Below are 24,534 nucleotides of genomic sequence, written 5' to 3' on the forward strand. Positions count from 1 at the left end.
CCAGAATGGTATAGTTGAGTGCTGTCACCGCCATATCGTAGAAATCGGACTCAACTTGCCTTTGCATCTATCGTACAACAATACTGGGATGAAGCCTTTGCTACTGATGTGTCTACCTCATAAACAAACTCACTTCCCTGTCTCTCAAAATAAATCCTCTCATGAGGCTTTTATACAAACATTTGCCTGATTATAACTTTTTCAAGACATTTGTGTGTGCATGTTTTGTCTTCTCCATTATAACTCCCCAAAGTTGGACTATTATTCTCATCTCTTTGTTTTTTAGGGTTCAATACCTCACACAAAGGTTATCGATTCTTAAACCCATCCATTGGTCCTATCTACATTTCTTGAAATGTTGTCTTCGAAGAAAACCTTTTCCCTTTCACATCATCATCTATCTCCTTCTCAAATCCCTAGGTATTCATAACTCCATCACCTCCATACATTCAACTACCAGAATCGTCTTCAACCTTACCCGGTTCCTCAACTCCCATATTGTCTCCTTCTCCTAACTCCAATGCATAAATGGATCTAATGCATAAATGGCATCATCACCCTTTTGCTCCCTCTAAATTGGATCATAGCCTAGTGTTACTTTCTGTAAACCAACACCTAATGCAAACATAGGCTAACAATAATATTTGCTGGCCCAATATCCCTCCTAGCAACATGGCCCACTACCCCAAACAAAGGCCCTACTAACATTTGCTGATGTTTCACAGGCTGGGCCGACATGCTTCTCTAATACAGTAAAAACTCTCCCTCTAGAGAAAAGTAATAAATGAGGAGTTCCAAGCCCTTCTCGACTATGGAACATGGGCCCTTGTTCCACCCTAGGCTTATATGAATTTAATTGGATGCAAGTGGGTCTTTTAGATCAAGAAACGGGTTGATGGGTCCATTGAACGTTACAAGGCCCGACGTGTTGTCAAAGGATTCTATCAAATACTCAAACTTGATTATAATGACACATTCATCCTAGTTGTCAATCCCACTACCATCCAGACTGTGTTATCTCTTATAGTTTCATACAATTGGCTAATTCGACAATTTGATGTAAAAAATGTCTTTGTACATGGCCACCTCCATGAAGATGTCTACATGACTCAACTTGTTGGGGATTCCAACCCATCTTGCCCAAATTATGTTTGCCATTAGTGCAAATATCTATATGGGCATAAGAAATCCCCACGACTAGTTCTCTCTTCTAAGCTACAAATTATTACAAATGGGCTTCGCTGGTTCAAAAGTCGACACCACCTTATTTACTTTCAAGTTTAGATATGACATTATTTTGAGAATGGATCGTTTTTTGTTGCCAAACTTCAGAGTTGTTTGGAATTGGCCTTTGACGTAGGTTGTTTACACACAAAGTTGTGGTTTGCTTGGTTTTGGTTTAAAAATAGGCATGTTTGGATTGGTTTTATTGATTTTTTTTCTTTAGCTTAATGTATAGGTTGTTTTTAATTTACTGGATTTTGATACCCGAGATGGTTTTCTTGAATATTTGCAAATCTCATGTGTTCTGCTAGTTACCACAGTATTCCTCCACTATAAGTGGGGGCAATCAATAAAATTCAGTACCGTCTTTTTCAGAAAAAAATTAAAAAGATATTAATGAATTCAAGATCCTTTAGAAAATTAACACAATAGGCAAAGTATCTCTCCAAATGAATTGGCATTTGATTATAACTTGATCGTAATGCAGGTAAGATGCCTCCCTCATTTTTTTATAATTCCCAAGCCTCATTATCTCTAATTGAATTCCACTCCCTTTCATCAACTTCTGAATAATGTAGACCAACCAAGCTCTTCACAGCCAACGGAACCCCTTTACAATGATTAACGTACATCGTAAATAAGCTTTTAGCGTTAGAATAAAAAAATCCATCGCAATACTTTTATTGCCACAAAAATTTTTGATTGAAAAGCCTATAGATAGAAAAGGCAATAGATATTTGAGACGATTTGGTGGTCGATGGAAATCTATAATTGCGGTGAATAATGTTGGTTGCAAAAAGTTCTTATGGATCCCATAAGTTTTTGGCGTCGAAACACAATATCATTGGAAATTATGGTGATTTGTATAGTATTTGCAAGGAACAATTGCCGCTACAAAAAACTTTTTCCAATGACTTCCGTTGGCTAAGGAATGCATATTTGTGGCAAATTCTCAACTAACTGCGACCAAATTAAACCCCAAAAAGAGATTTGTAATTGTGACGATTTTTACAGTTAGTTGATTTTGCACAAAAATAAGCAAACAATTCCGACCGACATGCGGCGTTGAAAATAGGGATAAGAAAGCTTATCTGCGATGATTTTCCATAGTAATAGTGATGACAACTTACGTTGGGAAAGGTCTTATTTCTTCTAGTGATAAATTAATCTTTCAGACGAAAGCTACTAACCAATTGAGCACATTCGTCAATGGTAATTGGAGATTTAAAAAATAATAATAAAATTATTATTAATATTTGCACTCATGTCAATCAATTACCACATGTTTTTACAAAACAGTAAAGCATGTTATTGAAAAAAGATAGGAAGTCAGAGCAATAACATATATAGGTACTGAAGCAAATGCATTCACCAATATCACACACACTTTATACACATTACTAAGGGTGTTTATTTAAGTATTTTATGTATCTTAATGAAATTGAATTATTTAAGGAGGAGAAATATAAATTTGAATGAAGCTACATACCCTCATACTGGTATTGGGTTGGACTCGTGGCTCCTAGAGTTTTAGAGATCTTGTACAACGATGAATGTGAAAGCCTTGTTACTTTCTAGATGTGAATGTTCCATATATGTTTAGGTAGTTGTTCAAGGTTTGCAAATTGTATAGCCTGCAAATGAAATTAGGAAGGTTCTTGATTGACTCATTATTAGATAGGTTGAGATATCTTAGATGCTTTTGAGTACCAATGGAACTTGACAAATTCTCACAATCTGAGTAAGGTATAGCTAGCACCTGTAAAGATTTGAATCTTGAGAAGCATGCTTCAACTGAGGAAACGTATGGTTCGATTTGATAAATAATGGTCCGCACACTAGTTAACTTGTTTAAATACTTTGAAACTTGTTGGCCATTATATGAAATTGACAAATGATAAACTGTCTATAAGAAACTATGAACTTAATGGGATAAAAGACAGAGAGGTCAACTTAAACTCTCATTCTTCTTCATTTGACTTAAATAATACAGTCTACATTGAGAGATTACAGCTTTACAAGAATAAATATGAAATGTACAAAATGATACAAGAGAAAGAGGAAATCAAGGAAACATTGATCACGCTGGTTCTGGAGGAGATTGAGTTGCTGCTACAGATTTGGAATGTCTTGGAGTATATTGGCTACAAGTATGGAATGTCCAAGAATAGTTGGTCTAACACCCCGCCTCAAAGTAATGGAGATTAAAATCACCATTAGTTTGGACCATAGGAAAGTAAACCGAGAAGCAATTTGGCACTTGGTGAAACTATCACCAATCTGATCTTGTGTAGAAATATACTTCACTTGAATGCCTTTGTTGAGGAATTTTTCTCTGATCTAGTGGTAGTCGATCTCAACATGTTTGGTGTGAGCGTAACACCAGATTGGATACTAAAGTAATTGCTCCACTAAATAGTTGGAGTGAAAGATAGGAGTACACCAAGTTCCTTCATTAGCATTTGTATCTAGTATAGTTCAGCAGTTACAACGGCCAAAATGCGGTATTCCACCTTTGTGCTACTCTTGGATACGATGAGTTGTTTCTTGGTTGTCCAAGTGATGAGATTTTTTCCAAGAAATATGCCATACCCCGGTTGTGCTACAATGATCATCTGGATTACTGGCCCAAATGGAGTCACAGTAAGCTTGTAAGTTTATACCACTAGGTGAAAAGTAGAGTTCGTAGTCAATAGTACCCTTCAGGTAGCGAACCATACATTTGGCAGCAATCGAATGGGGCTCACGGGAATGTGCATAAATTGGCACATTTGATTGACAGTATATGCAATGAGATTGTACAATACTGAAGGGCCCCAACTACATGGCGATATTCAATGGGACCAGACAAGAGTTCACCATCTGTGGAAGAGAGTTTTGGTCCAGAGGTTGTTGGACAGTTGAGAGGTTTAGCACCCATCACCTTGGTGCTGTCAAGCAAATCAGTTATATACCGGGTTTGGCATAGGTGTAGCCCATGTTGATCACAGCTAGCTTGGACACTAGAAAAAAACTCAGCTCACCCAAATCTTTAACGAGAAATGAATCCTTGAGAGATAAAATAAATGAATCAATAGCATCCTTGCTAGAATTAGTGACGAGGATGTCATCAACATAAACCAACACATATAATTTTATTGAATCAGTAGCATAATTAAAAAGTGAGTAATCAGCAGGAGATTTAATAAAACCATACTCCAACAGTGATTGTGATAGATGGTGAAACCAAGCACGTGGTACTTGTTTGAGGCCATACATAAACTTGTGCTATCGGCACACATAATCTGGGTAATTTTCATCAACAAACCCTTAGTTGCTCCATAAATACTTCTTCATCCAAGAACCCATGCAAAAAGACATTTGAAATATTGAATTGACGTATATTCCAGTTAAAAGATACTGCTAAAGCAAGAATCATGCGAACTGTGGTGTGTTTCACTACTGGCGAAAATGTTTCAGCATAGTCAATTCCATATTGTTGATCAAAACCCTTTGCAACTAGACGCACTTTATAAGCTCAATACTACCATTAGAGAGCCTTTTGATCTTAAATACCCATTTATTTCTAACAATATGCTTACCAGGAGAATGAGAGTAGAGTGACTAAGTCCCATTCACCATTAATGAGTCAAATTTAGAACCCATCGCAGCATGCCATTAGGGAGAAGAAGCAACTTGTGTGTAGGTGAAAGGTTCAACATCGGTGACCATCATGGAGAGTACCTGCAGGGGATGCCGAGTTGAGTATAGAGCATGAAATGTAGAAATATTTTGGGTTTGGAGTTTTCGGTCATGGAGCGGGTTGTGACTTGGTCTGGATTAATATTTTGGTTGTTGGATAGGGTTGAGGCTGACAAGATCGAGTGGTTAGGGGGATCACTGGAATTTCTTATTGAGAATCAAAAGGTTGAGGATTAGGAGATGGATCTGGAATTTCTAGGTTGGGGACAATGGAATTAGGTTCAGAGTTGAGGGAGATCAGGTTTGTCAATGATGGAATTGAGAATAGAGAAGGAGACATATCTGGGGAAACTGTACTCGGTGAGGTAGGAGCAGAGAAGACTCCACGTTTTGTAGGAAAGTCTTGTTCATTAAAAATGACATTACGTGACACATCGTCAGAGCCAGTGTTGTAGTCAAGACACCTATACCCACGTTGTTCGCTAGTGTAGCCTATAAAGATGTAGTCCTTACTGCGGAAAGAGAGTTTGTGAATTTCATAGGGTTTGAGTAAAGGAAAATACGCAGAGTCAGAAATTTTAAGATGTGAATATTTGGGAACCATTTTATGAAGCATGTACAAAGGTGTCAAATAATGTAAGACTTTGGTTGGAAGGCGATTTATAAGACAAATAGATATGAGGAAAGCAGGGCCAATATGTATTTGGTAGGTGGGACCGAGCTAGAAGAGTTAAGCCGGTTTCAATAATGTGACGATGTTTTTTTTCAGTGATCCCGTTTTGTTTGGAGGTATGAGGGCACGTTAATCGATAAAATTTGCCATGTTCTTGTAAAAAAGATTTAAAGACGGTGGAGATATAAATTCACCATTGTTATCGGTTTGTAATTATTGAATTTGACAAGAAAAGACATTTTCCATGAGAGTCTTGACTTGTTTAAAAATTGCCGAAACCTCATTTTTAAATTTAATGGGATATAGCCAAGTGAATCAAGAAAATTCGTCAATAAAAAGAACATAATATTTGGATTCACCAACCAAATACACAAGAGATGTCCATACATATGAATGAATAAGTGCTAAAGGATGATTTATTTGACGAGTTGAGTCACTAAAGGGTAATTATTTGGATTTCCCTAAAGGACACAATGAACAAAATCCTATTTTATTTGGCGTGGAAACATCTAAATGTTTGGAAGTAAAAACTTTATTTAAAACAACTTGAGACGGGTGGCCTAGACGATCATGCCACGTGTCAAGAGTGGTTGACATGCCAAATTTAACTGCAAAACATGAAATTTTATTTGAACAAGATTTATTATTTGCAATTGGATAGAGTCCGTTCTAAACTTGCCCTTGGAGAAGTAGTCGCCCCGTGTTGTTCTCCTTCACAAAAAAACCATTTCTAGTCAGTACAAAATAGCAATCATTTTCCGAACAAAAATGGTTGATAGAGATTAAATTTGAAGAAGCATTTGGAAAATGAAGAACATTGGATAGAGTAAAATTGGAATGATTTGTAGAGAGAGATGTGGTACCCATATTTTGAATCACCAAACCTGAGCCATTTCCAACTACAATAGTTTCTTCTCCTTCATAGGGCTACAAGGTGGTGAGATTTACCGTATTACTAGTAATGTGGGCATTGGCCCCACTATCTACATACCAAACCTGTTGAGTATAAGAAGTATTACCTTAAGCAGCCATAGCAACAAGATCCGATGGTGGTAAGCGACCTTGATAGGAGAAATTAAACCGATTATAGCAATCAAAGGCCATGTGACCCTTTTTTACTACAAATCTGACAAATGGGTCTGTTGTCAGCAGAGTGAGGTGTATCAGGCCTATTGCTAGAGGGTCCCACATGAGATTGGGGACGAGTAGTTGGTATAGGCAAACGGGTTTGAGATGAAAAGCCTGGGCCTTTAGTCTTCTTTTGTGTCGTTGGTTTGGAATGAGTAGTTGTGAAAGCAAAGTTAATCTCAGTAGGGACAAAGGAGTTGGAGGCCTCCATTAACATCTCAAAATTCATAATCTTGGTTTGAAAATCGTCCAGATAAAAGTCCTTGTCCCTAGTTGCAAAGGTAAAGGTAGTGACAAAAGGCATGAACTGCTTGAGCCCACTAAAGAGGTAAGTAATGAGGTCCTGCTCCTCCTTGAGTTTGCTAGCAATGGACAATTGATCTGAGAGGAGCTTGGCCTCTTCAATGTAAAGGAGGCAAGTGTGATTGCCCTGGGAAATGGTTTGAAGTTGCCTTTTAAGAAAGGCAACATGAGACCATGAGGTCGATTAGAAACGGGCTTGAAGGGCGTCCCAGGCCTGCTTGGAAGTCTCTAGATTAAGAACTATGGAGACAAGTTTTTCAATAATAGATGCATAGACCCACCTGAGAACACTGTTATCTTGTTTATACCATCAGGTATACTCCCAATTTGGGGAGCCGTCAAGCAAAGTCTTGGCTGGAGCAAGGTTGGCATCATCAACGAGTCCAACCATGTCGTGACTCTTTAAGAAATTGGATCCACCAGGTAAGAAAATCGGGGCCAAGCAATTTCAAGAACTGAGGTATAGTTTGGAGGGAAGAGAACATTGTGTTTGCTTATTATGCAAATAATGCAAAAGTTGGGTTGTATGAACGTTCTTGTTGGGTGTGAGCCTTAGCAAGTGGATACCATGTAAGAAACTATGAACTTAATGAGATAAAAAAACAAAGAGGCCAACTTAAGCTCTCATTCTTCTTCATTTGATTTAAATAATACAGTCTACATTGAGAGATTACAGCTTTACAAGAATAAATATGGAAATGTACAAAATAGAAATAAGAATTTTTAGCATGATACAAGAGAAAAAGGAAATCAAGGAAACATTGATCATGCTGGATTTGGAGGAGATTGAGTTGTTGCTATAGATTTGGAACGTCTAGGAGTATTGGCTACAAGTATGGAATGTCCAGGAATAGTTGGTCTAACACTGTCGAGGCAATGTATTTTGTGTCAAAATCTATTTCCAACCACTCTTCGTGTGCAACATATAGCACAAGATCATGATCGAGATCATGCATTTTGAAGGAATAAAAGTTCTCTTCTTTATGATCTTGGAAAAAACATATCAACATTAACTCTATAATATACAAGTCTCTAACATCTTCCAACTCTTGTTTCTTGTTAGAAGGTATTTGGAGGATTAATCCACGTGCCACCTATTGGTCAATTAAAAAGATATTAATGAATTCATGATCCTTTAGAAAATTAACGCAATAGGAAAAGCATTACTTCAAATGAATTGGCATTTAATTATTACTCAATCGCAATGCAGGTAATAAGCCTCCCTCCTTTTCTTTCAATTCCTAGGTCTCATTATCTCTAATTGAATTCAACTCACTTTCATTGACTTTCAAATAAAGTAGACCAACCAAGCTCTTCACGGCCAATGGAAGCCCTTTAGAACAATTAACATACGTTGCAAATAAGCTTTTAGCGTCAGAATAAAACATTTGGCAGAACAATTATATTGTGGCAAAAATTTTTGATTAAAAAGGCTATAGATAAAAGAGGCTATACATATTTGCGACGATTCGATGGTCGATGAAAATGTATAATTGCAATGAATAATGTTGGTCGCAACAACTCTTTATGGTTCCAATAAGCTTTTGGCATCAAAACACAATATCATTGGAAATTGCAGTGACTTGTATAGTATTTGGCAGGAAAAGTTGCCACTGCAAAAACATTTTCCCAACGATTTCTACTGGTTAAGGAATGCACATTTGTGGCGAATTCTCAACTAATTGCAACCAAAGTAATCGCCAAAAAGAGATTTGTAATTGCGACAATTTTTACAATTCGCTGATTTTGCACAAAAATAAGCAAACAATTCCAACCAACATGCAGCGATGGAAATAGCAACGAGAAACCTTATTTGGGGTGATTTTCCATAGTAATAGCGATGAAAACTTGTGCTAGAAAAGGTTTTATTTCTTTTAGTAACCAATTAATCTTTCAGACAAAAGTTACTAACCAATTGAGCAAATTCTTCAAAGGTAATAGGAAATTTTTAAAGAAATAAGAAAATTATTATTAAACTTTACACTCATGCCAATAAATTAATAATCCCCGCATGCTTTAACCGAATAGTAAAGCGTGTTATTGAAAGAATGTAGGAAGATAGGGCAATAACATATATAGGTATTGAAGCAAATACATTCACCACTCCAAATATCGTACACACTTTATACATGTCACTACGTATGTTTATTTATGTATTTTATGTATCTTAATGCAATTTAATCATTTAAGGAGGAGAAATATAAATTTGAACGAAGCTACGTATGCCCATGCTGGCATTGGGTTGGACTCGTGGCTCGTGGAAGGCAAAAGTTGCAATTGCATGTGTATAGATATATAAAATTTAAGGGAAGAATAATAAAACCTAAGAAAATATGTGGTTATAAAAATGATTTATGAGCAAAATAGTTATGGTTAGAGGCAAATAAAATTTGGTTATATCGATTTGTTAGATCATCCATTAGTCTGATGATAAAATTTTAATTCCATTCATACCAAATAACAAGACAAAATCACCATACCTCATCATTATCTTCATCTTCAACACTTTAAAAATCAATGAGCTCAACCTCTAATATGTTGGACCAATCTTCTAAACATGTAACGAGTTCCGGAAAATCTTTAATCTTCAATTTTCTTAATGTTTTCATATGATGAATGCCCACCGGTAGAGATTATTACTCTTTGCAACTGGTGATCTCCAATGTCTGAAGCGATTTCAGAGTTGGCAACCACTCTGGCAAGGCCTTGAGATTTTCACAGTCACTAATAAGTAGGTGCCTTAAAGCATTTGCAGATCCTAGGAGCCATTCGGGTAAAACCACCAACTTTGGTAACTCTTCTATATGCAAGATTTGGAGTCTCAAATTAAAGTCCTGAGTATCTCCTCCCTTCAAATCTACCTCTTCACATTCATTGTTGTACAAGATCTCTAAAGTTGTTAGGTGCAAAATAATAGCTGGTAAACATGTCAAATTGCCACATTTAGCAAAACTGAATGTCTGAAGGTTGGTGAGGTACCTAACCATATGTGGAAACAAGCATTCAAGTTTTGAAAAATTGGTCATTGCTAAAGTCTAAAGAGAATTAAAGCAACATACTCCATTCTCAAACAAGCATGTATCTTTTGTTGTTATTATAAGAAGCCTAAGGTAGATCATGTTTCGTATATCTTTGAGCAGTCGTTCAAGGTTTTCACATCTAGAAAGTAACAAGGTTTGCAAACTGTGTAGCTTGCAAATGAAATTAGGAAGCATCTTGATTGACTCATTATTAGATATGTTGAGATATCATAGATGCTTTTGAGTACTAATGGAACTTGACTAATTTTCACAATCTGAGTCAAGTATAGCTAGCACTAGTAAAGATTTGAATCTTGAGATGCATGCTTCAATTGAGGACACGTATGGTTCGGTTTGAAAAATAATGATCTACACCCTTGTTAACTTGTTTAAGTACTTTGAAACTTGTTAGCCATTATATGAAATTGACCAATGATGAATTGTCGAGGTAATGTATTTTTTGTCAGAATCTATTTCCAACCACTCTCCATGTGCAACAAATAGCACAAGATCATGACCGAGATCAAGCATTTTGAAGGAATACCTGTAAAAGTTCTCTTCTTTATAATTTTGGAAAAAAAATATCGACATTAACTCTTTAATAAACAAGTCTCTAACATCTTCCAACTCTTGTTTCTTGTCAGCAGGCATTTGGATAATTAATCCATGTACCACCCATTGGTTAATTAAGAATTGGCATTTGATTATTACTCAATCGTAATGCAGGTAAGAAGCCTCCCTCCTTTTCTTCCAATTCCTACGTCTCGTTATCTCTAACTGAATTCCACTCCCTGTCATTGACTTTTGAATAAAGTAGACCAACCAAGCTCTTCACAACCAATGAAACCCCTTTACAACGATTAACGTACGTTGCAAATAAGCTTTTAGCCTTAGAATAAAAAACTCGTCAGAACATTTCTTTTGTGGCAAAAATTTTTGATTGAAAAGGCTATAGATAGAAGAGGCTATAAATATTTGTGGCAAAATTCGGTGGTCGATGGAAATGTATAATTGCGGTGAATAATATTGGTCGCAACAACTCCTTACGGTTCCTATAAGCTTTTGGCATCGAAACACAATATCATTTGAAATTGCATCGATTTGTACAGTATTTGCGATGACCAGTTGCTGCTGCAAAAACTTTTTCTCAACGATTTCCGCTAACTAAGAAATGCACATTTGTGGCAAATTCTCAACTAATTGCAACCAAATTAATGGTTGAAAAGAGATTCGTAATTGTGATGATTTTTACAGTTCGCTAATTTTGCACAAAAATAAGCAAACAATTCCAACCAACATGCGGCGATGGAAATAGAGATGAGAAACCTTATGTGGGACGATTTTCCATAGTAATAGCAATGAAAGCTTGCACTGGGAAATGCCTTCTTTCTTGTAGTGACCAATTAATCTTTTAGACAAATGCTGCTAACCAATTGAGCACATTCTTCAATGGTAATAGGAGATTTTTAAAGAAGTAATAAAATTATTATTAATCTTTACACTTATGCCAATAAATTAATATTCCCCACATGATTTTACCGAACAGTAAAGTGTGTTACTAAAAAAAGGTAGGAAGATAGGGCAATAACATATATAGGTACTGAAGCAAATACATTCATCAATCCGTATATTGCACACACTTTATACACATCACTACGTGTGTTTATTTATGTATTTTATGTATCTTAATGCAATTTAATTATTTAAGAGGAGAAATCTAAATTTGAACGAAGCTACGTACGCCCATGTTGGCATTGGGTTGGACTCGTGGCTCGTGGAAGGCAGAAGTTGCAATTGCATGCGTATAGATATATAAAATTTAAGGGAAGAATAATAAAACCTAAGAAAATGTGGTTATAAAAATGATTTATCAGTGAAATAGTTATGGTTAGAGGTAAATAAAATTTGGTTATATCAATTTATTAGATCATGCATTAGTTTGATGATAAAATTTTAATTCCATTCATACCAAATAATAAGACAAAATCACCGTATCACATCATTATATTCATCTTCAACATTTTAAAAATCAGTTAGCTCAATCTCTAGTATGTTGGACCAATTTTCTAAACGTGTAATGAGTTCAGGACAATCTTTAATCTTTAGTTTTCTTAATATATTCATATGATGAATCCCCTCCGGTAGAGACGATTACTCTTCCCAACCGGTGATCTCCAATGTCTAAAGTGATTTCAGAGTTGGCAACCACTTTAGTAAGGCCTTGAGATTTTCACAGTAATTGATAAGTAGGTGCCTTAAATTTTAGTTTGGTCTAACATACTAGTTCAGTTTTGGATAACCGGTTTGGTCTAGTCCGATTTTGGATAAATTTTAGGGTGTAACCGGTCTGGTCTAGTCCGATTTTGGATAAATTTTAGAACTGAGCTGGTATGTACTGGTTTTAAATTTTAAAAAATTTATTACATACCAATTATCCCCCTAAATCGGTACGTTTAGTTTTATTGGTTCCGGTCTGGTTCGGTCCAATTTTCCTATTTTATATTAAATATATTAATATTACTAATGTATTTATCAAAAGAAATATATTGAGAATTTATTAGGAAATAAAATGTATTTAATATATATATATATTTTATATTTAAAACATATGATCAAATAAATATTCATGTTTAAGATTAAAATGTTATGTTATAAATTATAATATATTATTTCATACATAATTATATATAATATTAAAAATTAAGAAAATATAGATATAATATGTGAACCGGTCCGATCTGGTGTTAAAAAATGTAAAATCGATTCCAGACCGGATTTGACTAGTTTTTAAAATGAATTAACCGATTCCGAATCGAATCGATCGAAAACCAGACCCAACCAACCGGTTCGGTCTGGTCCGGGCCAGTTTTCCGATTTATTTTTATGCCCCTAGCCTTAAAGTGTTTGCTGATCTTAGGAGCCATTTGGGTAAAACCTCCAACTTTGGTAACTCTTTTATATGCAAGATTTGGAGTCTCAAATTGAGGTCCTAAGTATCTCCTCCTCCCATCAAATCTATCTCCTCACATTCATCATTGTACAAGATCTCTAAGGCGGTTAGGTGCTTAATAATAGTTGGCAAACATGTTAAACTGTCACATTCAACAAAAGTTAATGTCCAAAGGTTGGTGAGGCACCTGTCCATATGTGGAAATAAGCATTCAAGTCTTAGACAATTGATCATTATTAAAGTCTGAAGAAAATTAAAGTAACATACTCCATTCTCTAACAAGCATGTATCTTTTGTTGTTATTATAAGAAGCCTACGACTAGGGCTGAGCACCGATTGAACCGGAGTCGGATTTGGCATCCTCCGACTCCGACTCCGACTTTGTTGGAGGCCGAATCCGACCTCCGACTCCGACTCCGCTTACACCCTACTCCGCTCCGACTCCGACTCCGACTTGTCGGAGCGGAGTCGGAGCGGAGTGGGAGTTGGGCTTTTTGTTGGGCTTTTTTATTGGGCCTTTTTTTAGACTTTTTTCTTTAACCCAATTAACATTTCAATTTTACAATTTCCAACTCTAATCGGATTTGGACTTCTATATCAATTTTTTTTTTAAAATATAATTTGAGATTTCTAATTTATCTAACCAAAATCATCACATTAGAAAATAAAACTAAATTCAAAATCTATCACTATAAAAAATAAAACTAAATTCAAATGTGCAACTAAAATTAAAAACTAAATTAAAACTAAATACACACATTAAAATTACATAACCAAAATTACAAAATGTTAATTAAAAAATACATAACCAAAATTAAAACTTAAAATTAAAAATACATAACCAAAAGTCCAAAATTACAACCTAAAATTAAAAATACATAACCAAAGGTCCAAAAAATGTAATTTTTCAACTTGTGCCTGAAAAAAAAAAAAAAAAAAAAAAATTAGTAAAGAAATAAGATATCATATAAATTGATAAAAATAAAGAAAGCAAAATTGAAATAAGATACCAGAAACAAGATTGTCAATCCTCTTCACGGAGTATGTTGGCCATAGAATTGGCTAATTCTGCATTAAGATGTTAAAGTATAGGAAATTAGTATTACAAAATGTTAAAATCAACTCATATAACAACTTAAAAAAAATCTCTAAATACATTACCTGAGTCTAGCTTATAACTCTCTGCATCATCAATGGCTTCAGAATAATTTTGACTCAAGCATATGGGAGTAGACTTCAACCAATTTTGCGAGCACACGAGAGCTTCTACAGTTCTAGGAGCCAAAGAGCTCCTAAACGGATCCAGGACACGGCCTCCTGTGCTAAATGCTGACTCAGATGCAACGGTGGTGATAGGAATGGCCAAGATATCTCTTGCCATTAGAGCAAGAACTGGATACTTGGTAGAGTTGACTTTCCACCAAATTAAAATATCGAAACTCCCCGTAGGAATCTCAATATTCTCCAACAAATACCACTCTAACTCTGACTTACAATCCATCAAAGATGCTGTATGCTCTTTATGGAACTCCCTCAAAAAATCCAATGGATCATAGTCTGTAACTGTACTACTACTCCCCATTGATGCACTTGCTTCACCGCTTTGAGTTTTGTTAGCACCAGTTACGCACCCACCACCAAACTCTACATATGCCTCATACAAATATTCCATATCCCTCTTGAGGAGTGCAACAAATTCCTCACCCTTCGCCTCACCCAATGTTTTCTTGAACCAATATGCTTGAGTAACCAATTTAAACCGCGGATCAAGAATAGCAGCAATAAACAACAACCGATTTATTTTTTCAAGATCACCCCAATATTTATTATACTTTGTCTTCATTCTGAAAGCCATTGAACTCAAACGTCGATTACTATTGTCACAAAAATTATTCAAGTGTTTATGAATGGCAATAAGCTCCTAGACATAATTATTTGATGTGACATATAGTGTACCAGAAATGCGCAATGTAACACCATAAAATATTTGAAGAAACTTCGAAAAGTTTCTTATGGTCTCCCAATCATCCGGCCCAGGAGCTCCTAGACCCTTTCTCCCATGTCCATCCTCAGACAAATAAACTCGTGAGTAGGGATCTTCATCAAGCAAAAGTTGGAAGGCTTTTTGATACTTCTCAGCCACGTCCAACATAAGAAAAGTCGAATTCCATCTAGTAGGCACGTCAAGAGTCAAAAAACTAGAGCATTGAACTTTTGATCTATCAACACAAGACTTGAAAGTGGCAAGTCTTTGGGGAGAAGACTTCACATACTTAATCAGATTTCGGACCCTTACAATTGAGTCATCAACATCTTTCAAACCTTCACTCACAATAAGGTTTAAGATGTGTGCCGTACACCTCATGTGAATAAACTCGTGATTTGCTATACAATCCGCACTTCCTATTTCCCTTGTTCTCAACCAATCAATAGCAGAGTCGTTAGAGGTAGCATTATCCACTGTAATTGTGAGGATTTTGTCAATGCCCCAATCAAGCATACACTCCTCCAACTCCCTCCCAATCGTTGCCCCCTCATGGTCGCTAATCCGAACAAATGAAATGATCCGCTTATGCAACTTCCAATTATTATCAATGAAGTGAGCGGTCACACACATGTAATTAATATTTTGGATAGAAGTCCAAGTGTCGGTGGTTAGGCATACTCTTTGTTTGGTGGTCAAAAACATTTTCTTCAAGCTATCCTTCTCTCTCAAGAATACCCTCATACAGTCACGCATTACGGTAAATCGAGAAGGAATAGGAAACCTTGGATCAAGGGCTTTAACAAATTCCCGAAACCCTTCTCCCTCAACACATCTAAATGGTAGCTCATCCACTATCACCATCCTAGCAAGGGCAGCTCGTATTTTTTTCTCATTATATTTGGCCATCCCTAAGGTCTTCTCCCCTTCCCCTCCTTCACTTCTTGCTTCCGGGACCAAGAATGTTTGACTCTTATCCAATTTACTCTTACGGTTTTTGGGGCAAAGTTGGATGTGTGTTTTCATGGCCGAAGTGCCTTGCCTTTTGGGATGGCATTTCCATTGCCTATGACAATGATTACAAGTAGCTATAGGCTCTTCGGGATCACAATCAGGCACTCTTGTGAAGTGAGACCATACCTCATACCTATTCTTAATATTTCTACTACCAGGTGGAGGGCGAGGGGTAGAATGAAAGGCACTAGGAGTACCTACTGAAGAGCCTATTGGTCCGCTAGACTCATCAACTATTGGAATGGAAATATCAATCGGTTGTTCTGGGGCTGGAATGCCAGGACAAGATGCACCTGTGGATGTAGGAGTGTTTGTGCCTTCCATATCCATTATTTAATAACTAGAACTGTAGAGCACAACAAATAAGATAAACATAAAGAAAATAAATTCATGAACTAATGTAAAGATTACTCAAGTAACTTATATGATATACATATATACTTATATAGTAGTAATGAGAAAAAAATGTCCTATGAATCTATAAATGTGGTTGCATCGCTCGACCCTCGCTCGACACTTTGCTCGAGCGAATTCAGGCAGAGTGTGCCGCTCGACCCTCGCTCGACACTGAGCTCGAGCGAATTCAGGCAGAGTGTGCCACTCGACCCTCGCTCGACACTTCGCTCGAGCGAACTCAGTGCTTACTGGGTTAAAAGCTTCTGCGAATCTGCTTAGTGCTTACTAGAGGAATGGGAAAAAACAAGTAATAGCCTTTCAGATCATCAAGGGCTACTGAAGGAGATTGATCCTAACAACATTTAGTGTATTTCATAGTAGATCCTAACAACAAATTCCATACTTCAATAAATTCTAAACCATTTGTACACTTAAACCCATGACCCCCATCCATCTCTCATGAAGAAAACCCATGGCCTTTCATAAATAGCACACAACAATCCTAAAATCCACAACTATCCAACGATTCCAGCACACAAACAAACCTAATATCCACAACTATCAAGAAAATGAACAAAAATAATGCAAAAATAGTTAAGATATACAAATTATAGAGAGAGAAAGAGAGAGAGAGGCACCTCGGTTTTGCAAATAATGGGCTTTCAGAGGAGTGATGGAGGTCGGAGGGGCGACGGCACGGCACCGGTTCAGATGAGAGGTGAGGCACTGAGGAGTGAGGAAGAAAATGAGTTGTGAAGGCAGTGGGCACTAAACACTGAAAGTCTGAAGGGGGAGGGGAGGGAATCGGGGGGGGGGGGGGGGGAAATGAAAAGTGAAAAACCCTAATGGGTTAGGCTGAAACGGCGCCGTTTCAGCCTAACCCATTAGGGTTTTCCACTTTTCACTTTTAAAAAATTGGAAAAAAAAAAGTTAAAATACAAATTATTAATTTAGTAAAAATAAATTAATAAGTTAGTAAAAATATATTTAAGTTAGTAAAAATGTATACTAATAAATATATTATATATTAGTAATATACTAATACTAATACTATTAGTCTATTAATATATAGTAAATTAGTAATATTTATTAACTTATTTACTATAGTCTAATAACTAGATAGTCTAGATGTAATAACTACTAACTAGTAACTAATAATATGTCCATAACACTAGTTACACTAGTACTAATAGATAATAACTTAAAGATATATATTTAATATATATAATAACTTAAAGTTATAACTAATAACTAGTATATTACTAATTTACTATAAGTATATAAGTATAACTATATATATATATTATATAAGTATAGTTAATTAGTAAGTTAATATATAACTATATATATTATAGTATATAAGTATAACTATATATATATATATATATTATAAGTATAGTTAATTAGTAAGTTAATATATAACTATATATATTATAGTATATAAGTATAACTATATATATATATATTATATAAGTATAGTTAATTAGTAAGTTAATATATAACTATATATATTATAGTATATAAGTATAACTATATATATATATTATATAAGTATAGTTAATTAGTAAGTTAATATATAACTATATATATTATAGTATATAAGTATAACTATATATATATTATATAAGTATAGTTAATTAGTAAGTTAATATATAACTATATATATTATATTATATAAGTACTCCTCCAATATATTATATAAATATAGTTAATTAGTAAGTTAATATATAACTATATATATTCTAGTATATAAGTACTCCTCCAATATATTATATAAGTATAGTTAATTAGTAAGTTAATATATAACTATATATATTATATTATATAAGTATAACTATATATATTATATAAATATAGTTAATTACTAAGTTAATATATAACTATATATATTATATTATAGAAGTATAACTATATATATTATATAAGTATAGTTAGTTAATTACTATACATAGTATAGTAACTATATACTATACAAGCCCTTAATATATATAGTATATATATAACTATATATTATATATTGACTTATAGTAAACTAGTAATGTAAAATATAAAATAAGCTATAGTAACTTATATAGTAACTTATAGTAAATTAGTAATGTAAATTAACTATATAAGGTATAGTAACTTATATAGTAACTTATAGTAAATTAGTAATGTAAATTAATTATATAAGGTATGGTAACTTATATAGTAACTATATTAACTTATAGTAACTTATAGTAACTTATAGTAAATTAGTAATGTAAATTAACTATATAAGGTATAGTAATTAGTAACTTATAGTGTAACTAATAACTATATTAACTTATAGTATCTTACTAACTTATAGTAAATTAGTAATGTAAATTAACTTATAGTAACTATATTAACTTATATTATTCATTATAATGTTTATAGATTATTATTTATTAGATGTTAATATATTATTGATAACAAATATTTTTATAAAATATGCACAATATCGGAGTCGGAGTCGGAGTAGAAGTCGGAGTCGGAGTCGGATTGGAAGTCGGAGTCGGAGTCGGTGTGTCGGAGTCGGAGTCGGATCGGATCGGAGTCGGGACACCTCTGCCTCCGACTCCGACTCCGACTCCGACTTCCAGGGGAAAAAAACTCCGACTCCGACTCTGACTTGTCGGAGTCGGAGCGGAGTCGGAGCGGAGCCGGATCGGAGTCGGAGTCGGAGTCGGATTTTTGGATTTCTGCTCAGCCCTACCTACGACAAATCATGTTCCATATATCTTTGGGCAGTCGTTCAAAGTTTTCACATTCAAAAAGCAACAAGGTTTGAAAACTGTGTAGCTTGCAAATGAAATTAGGAAGCTTCTTGATTGACTCATTATTAGATAGGTTGAGATATCTCAGATGCTTTTGAGTACTAATGGAACTTGACAAATTCTCACAATCTGAGTCAGTTATAGCTAGCACTCGTAAATATTTGAATCTTGAGACACATGCTTCAACTGAGGACATGTATAGTTTGGTTTGATAAATAATGGTCTGCACACTAGTTAACTTGTTTAATTACTTTAAAACTTGTTGGACATTATATGAAAATGACAAATAACGAATTGTCAAGGCAATGCATTTTTTGTCAGAATCTATGTCCAACCACTCTTCATGTGCAACAGATAGCACAAGATCATGACTGAGATCACGCATTTTGAAGGAATACAAGCAAAAGTTCTCTTCTTTATAATATTGGAAAAAACATATCGCTATTAACTCCTTAATATACAAGTCTTCAACATCTTCAAACTCTTGTTTCTTGTTAGGAAGCATTTGGAGCATTCATATGTGTGCCACCCATTGGTTAATTAAAAAGATATTAATAAATTTATGATCCTTTAGAAAATTAACGCAATAGGCAAAGCATTGCTTCAAATGAATTGACATTTGATTATTACTCAATCGCAATGCAGGTAAGAAGGTTCCCTCATTTTCTTCCAATTCCTAGGTCTCGTTATCTCTAAATGAATTCCACTCCCTTTCATCGACTTTCGAATAAAGTTGACCAACCAAACTCTTCATGGCCAATGGAACCCCTTTATACTTTTCCACTATTTCATCCGCAATTAGTATGAGGTTTGGATGTTGTTTGTCTTCTGCTTCCTTAAATACACATTTCACAAACAAAGAGAGACATTTGATCTTCTTTTGGTAGAGCTTCTAAAAAATGCTTGTAGATAGGGTCTACAATAGAAGAAACCTTGTGACTATGTGCATTGCAACAATGACACTTCCATGAGACCCTTCATTAAGCAAATCTATCAATTCAACCCACTTATTTCTATTTTCATTCCAAACATTGTCCAAGACTAGTAGAAACCTTTTATCCAGTTCTCTCAAACTAATCTGCAATGTATCTTCATTACTTGAATTATTATTAATTCCACAACCACCAGATTTAAGGACTTCTTCCATCAATCTTGCAACTCTAAAATCCGTAAAGACACACCCACATTTTTAATTGAAAATGATTAACTACGGTTTCATCATTGTAGACCAACTTGGCAAGTGTGGTCTTTCCCAAACCCCCTAATTCATCAATGGAAATTACAATAACCTCTATGATTTTTGCTTTGTCCTAATGCCTACTAATGATCGATGATTCAACACTAGAATGGTTTATCTCCCTCCACTAAGGCATGACATGCTCATCTTCAAGTCGTTCAATGAGATTAAACTTATTCTTATTTGCTTTAATCTCATCTAATCTCTCTTTGATGTGCTTGGTTTTTGGAGCCAGTTTTAAACGGATGGAAGTGCCATGGAGGAGGAAAAGAAATGTTGTATCTTTGTACTAGTGCTTCCGTATGCTGTAATCGCTTGCCTCCTTAAAGCGTTGTACTCTATTTCTTCTATCACATCCTTTGCATCATATAAGATATCTTTGAGATACATAGCCAGTCCCTCAACTCGGGCTTGCTTGCCTGTCTTCAGCATCCAAGAGCACGATTTTAATGGTGGAAATGGTGTGCTCAGACTTTTTCAGGTCACGTTGGAGGCCCCAAGCCAAGCATAGCTCCTGACAAGCAAAGGCCCCTAGTTTCTCCAAGAACTTTCCTAAGAGGCCAAAGGCAAGATCAAACATGTTTTCCAGTGGAATTTGCAAAACTGGAATGGGGTTGTGGTTACAGAAATTAAGCCTGTGAGACCTCTCTTTCATATAGTTAACTCTTATTTATATAGTAATTTTTTTTTTTTTTTATAGGAACTCTCATATATAGTTAATTCATAAAAATTATATGCAAAAACTCCTTTTCTTTGATTAGAGATTGATTGCCCTTTTTTCTTTAGGTGATGCTATACCCATTAAGGGACGCCACTGAAATTCCTCACTGAATGTACAATTTTTTATTATTTTTTTTCAAACATATTTTTAAATCCCTTAGACATTTAAAAAAAAAAATACAAACTCATTAAAAACTTTTCCTTAACTATTAAATAAAATAAAATAAAAAGAAAATCAGTAAAAAAAAAGTTGGTGAATATTATCAGAGGAAGTAAGAGTTGTCCATTAAAAAGAATAAAAAAGAAAACTAAAAAAGAAAAGAAAGGATCATGCTAGCAAGCCGCAAGCGTACCGCTAGTTATAAATTTTTTATTCTTGTCTTTTTTATTTGATTTTAATAATTTTTTTAATATTCTTAATCGTTAAAAATTTTTTTAAAAATATATAATTTTATTAATAGTAATTTTTTTAATTATTAAATAAAAAATAAATTAAAAAATTAAAATGCATGAATGGTAAGTTCGAGAGCCTCTGGCAATTCAAGTTTCATCCTCGTTACTATTTCATCGGCACTTATTTGAACACAAACTTTGAGGCAACAACCCTATAAAACACAGTAAAGGTATCATTTCTGTTATCCACTCAAACCATCCATCCAGATAGACAATCTCATAAACCCACCCAACAAGAAGCCCCCCAACCAATTGCAACTATCCAACTCAGCCTCCTTACTACCTCCTACCTTATCCTCCCTCCACCACCAATCTCTTCTTCACAGAATCTAAAACACCTCTTTCTTCCACACCCTTCCTCTCACTCTGCAACTCCCCAAACAAATAGGCAAGAAGAAAAAGACGAAAAAGAAAAAGAAAATCTAAAGCAAAAATGTCTCTCACTATTCCCACCAATCTCTCCAAACCCATGTTGAAGCCGAAGTTGGGGTCTCCATTGACCTCAAGATCGAGGTCTATGATACTCTGTAGCTCAGCCTCTCAAAACAGCAACCCGGAGAAAACTTCCAGCGCTTCCACCTCACTGCAGGCCTTCTCCGCAGCACTCGCGCTCTCCTCCATCATTCTCTCGGCCCCAGTCCCCGCAGCCATGGCCGACATCGCGGGCCTAACCCCATGTAAGGAGTCCAAGCAGTTCGCGAAGCGCGAGAAGCAGCAGATAAAAAAGCTGGAGTCGTCGCTGAAGCTATACGCGCCAGACAGCGCGCCGGCGCTTGCTATCAAAGCCACGATAGAGAAGACGAAGAGGAGGTTCGACAACTACGGGAAGGCGGGTTTATTGTGCGGGACGGACGGGCTTCCTCATTTGATAGTAAGCGGGGACCAGAGGCACTGGGGGGAGTTCATAACGCCGGGGCTTCTGTTCCTGTACATTGCGGGGTGGATCGGGTGGGTTGGCCGGAGCTACCTGATTGCAATAAGGGATGAAAAAAAGCCAACGCAGAAGGAAATCATCATCGATGTGCCGTTGGCTTCGAGGTTGGCCTTCAGAGGCTTCATCTGGCCTGTCGCTGCCTACAGAGCATTCGTCACCGGCGATCTTATTGCCAAGGACGTCTAATTCTTCGCTTTTATGCTTTTTTTTCCCTCAGGTTTGTTTAATTTATTGAGTCTCCTCTTTGAGTCTAAGTTTATTATATATTAGTAATGGGTGGCCAAAATCTGTCAGCCATGCATGTTTATTAGAATGATAGGAATATGAATTAGGGTTTGATATAAGAGAAATTATACTTACAGTCGATAATGTGTAAGTATCGTAAATTAATTTAAAAAAATAAATAAATATGAGATCTATATAAAAAAAAATTAAAATAATAGATTTCTCTTTTTCAAAATATGCACCTGCACAACGTTTAAACAATTTATGACCAATTTATGACCGTACGTAGCATTATTCTTGATATAAAGAGTGAAACTGGAGTTACATATCAATAATATATAGTGAAAATCTTGAATAATATACATATATAATTTAGCCAATAGTTACAAAATCATTGGTCTTTTTGATTCCCTCCTAGGACTTAACCCATGAGAAGTTCATGCTAGTTATAACTAATTAATTTCATTACTCAGTCGTAATATTAAGATTTTCTAGGATTTCTAAATATAAATGGTGTATTGGTGTGTTTATTAATATCCATGTAATCAATCAGTGACACAGATCATGGATCCCCTGGCTAGCTAGCTGACATATATGGATCAAAGGAAAAATATTTTGATTGCTCAAACTCATGATTTATTAATAACTTACTAAAGAATTAAATGTTTTTGTTAAATATTTGTGGGTTATTTTTAGTATTTTAACAATGATTATTTATTTTGGTTATTCTTGCTTCCTTGGCAGTGACATGCATGGGAGAAAAGAATCTGGGAGATCAGGGAGAAGGAGGATACATAGGTGGAGTGCCTGACATGAATGTGAATTTGTTTAAGGATCAGAGGAATGGTGTGGAGTATTTTCTTGTATTTAAAGTGTAAAAGTTTACTTGATTATGTGTAATGCTTGTTCTGGACACCCGATGAAATCCAGCCTTGAATTTCAGTCCTTATTCAACACTATGCCACGTATATTATATTCACTCTTTGCCAAAGCCATGGAGAAAACTGGAAAAAAAAAAAGGGGGAAAATCAATACCAAGGCAGGAAAAAGTAACATATTTTATTAGAGAATTGCTATAGTCATAAAAATATCCAATAAAAGCAAACTAATTATAAATTAACATAGTTTAATTTAATACGTTAGATCTATTTTATAATTTTTGATAACCTAAATTTTAAACCTGACAACCCAAATATTAGGTCTCTTTTGGGCATGAGTAAATAAAGGATTAATAGACTTAGGGCCCATATAGTTGGAACTTGTTTGCTAAAGGCTTATTACCCTACCTTTCGGAATAGATGGCCGACTAAACCCATTAAGGCTTTAGGCCCTTGTAAATTTCAGCTCTCAAGTGTAAGGAGACACTTGGCATTCATGCTACATGTCCCTTAGAGTTACAATAAATCAAAGATGAGGTTGATGGAAGGAGACCCACACATGCTACAAGAGAACCCATCATATTAAGGTTTCGGCTGGCCCAATTATTGATGTCAAATGAAGTGAGGTTTGATTGGGGGGAAGGAAGGGCACACGGATGGCACACACCCTTTACATGACATCACACCATCATGCTCTAAAACGCCACTTGGTACTCATGCACAAGATGGCTCAAGTGTCTCTTAATTTTCCAAAGTTTTGTAATCATGTGGAATTTTGGAAATAAGCATATGAGAATAATAAAGAAAGAGGATCTCGATATTAGCCTAAAGGGAGGCAAATACTTGACCACAACAAGAAGGTGCCACTTGGCAACCATGCATGTGTGTCCCTTGAATTTTCAAGAAGGGTATAATGATGAGAAGTATGGAGGTTTGA

The 24,534-nt window shown here is 35.3% G+C and overlaps 1 protein-coding gene across 1 annotated transcript; it reads left to right on the top strand.

Annotated features, from left to right (window-relative positions):
- Nucleotides 1-21,778: 21,778 nt before the first annotated feature.
- Nucleotides 21,779-23,668, top strand: LOC122279928 (photosystem I reaction center subunit III, chloroplastic-like). The gene is made up of 2 exons (XM_043090837.1): nt 21,779-22,711; nt 23,464-23,668. The coding sequence occupies exon 1, from the start codon at nt 21,994-21,996 to the stop codon at nt 22,678-22,680; it is 687 nt and encodes a 228-aa protein (XP_042946771.1). The 5' UTR covers nt 21,779-21,993; the 3' UTR covers nt 22,681-22,711; nt 23,464-23,668.
- Nucleotides 23,669-24,534: the final 866 nt, after the last annotated feature.

Source organism: Carya illinoinensis, chromosome 10 (assembly GCF_018687715.1).
Source record: "Carya illinoinensis cultivar Pawnee chromosome 10, C.illinoinensisPawnee_v1, whole genome shotgun sequence".
NCBI lineage: Eukaryota > Viridiplantae > Streptophyta > Magnoliopsida > Fagales > Juglandaceae > Carya > Carya illinoinensis.

Bases quoted from the DNA above. Each gene is read 5' to 3' on its own strand.
- LOC122279928 (XM_043090837.1), top strand. From the start codon at position 21,994: ATGTCTCTCACTATTCCCACCAATCTCTCCAAACCCATGTTGAAGCCG.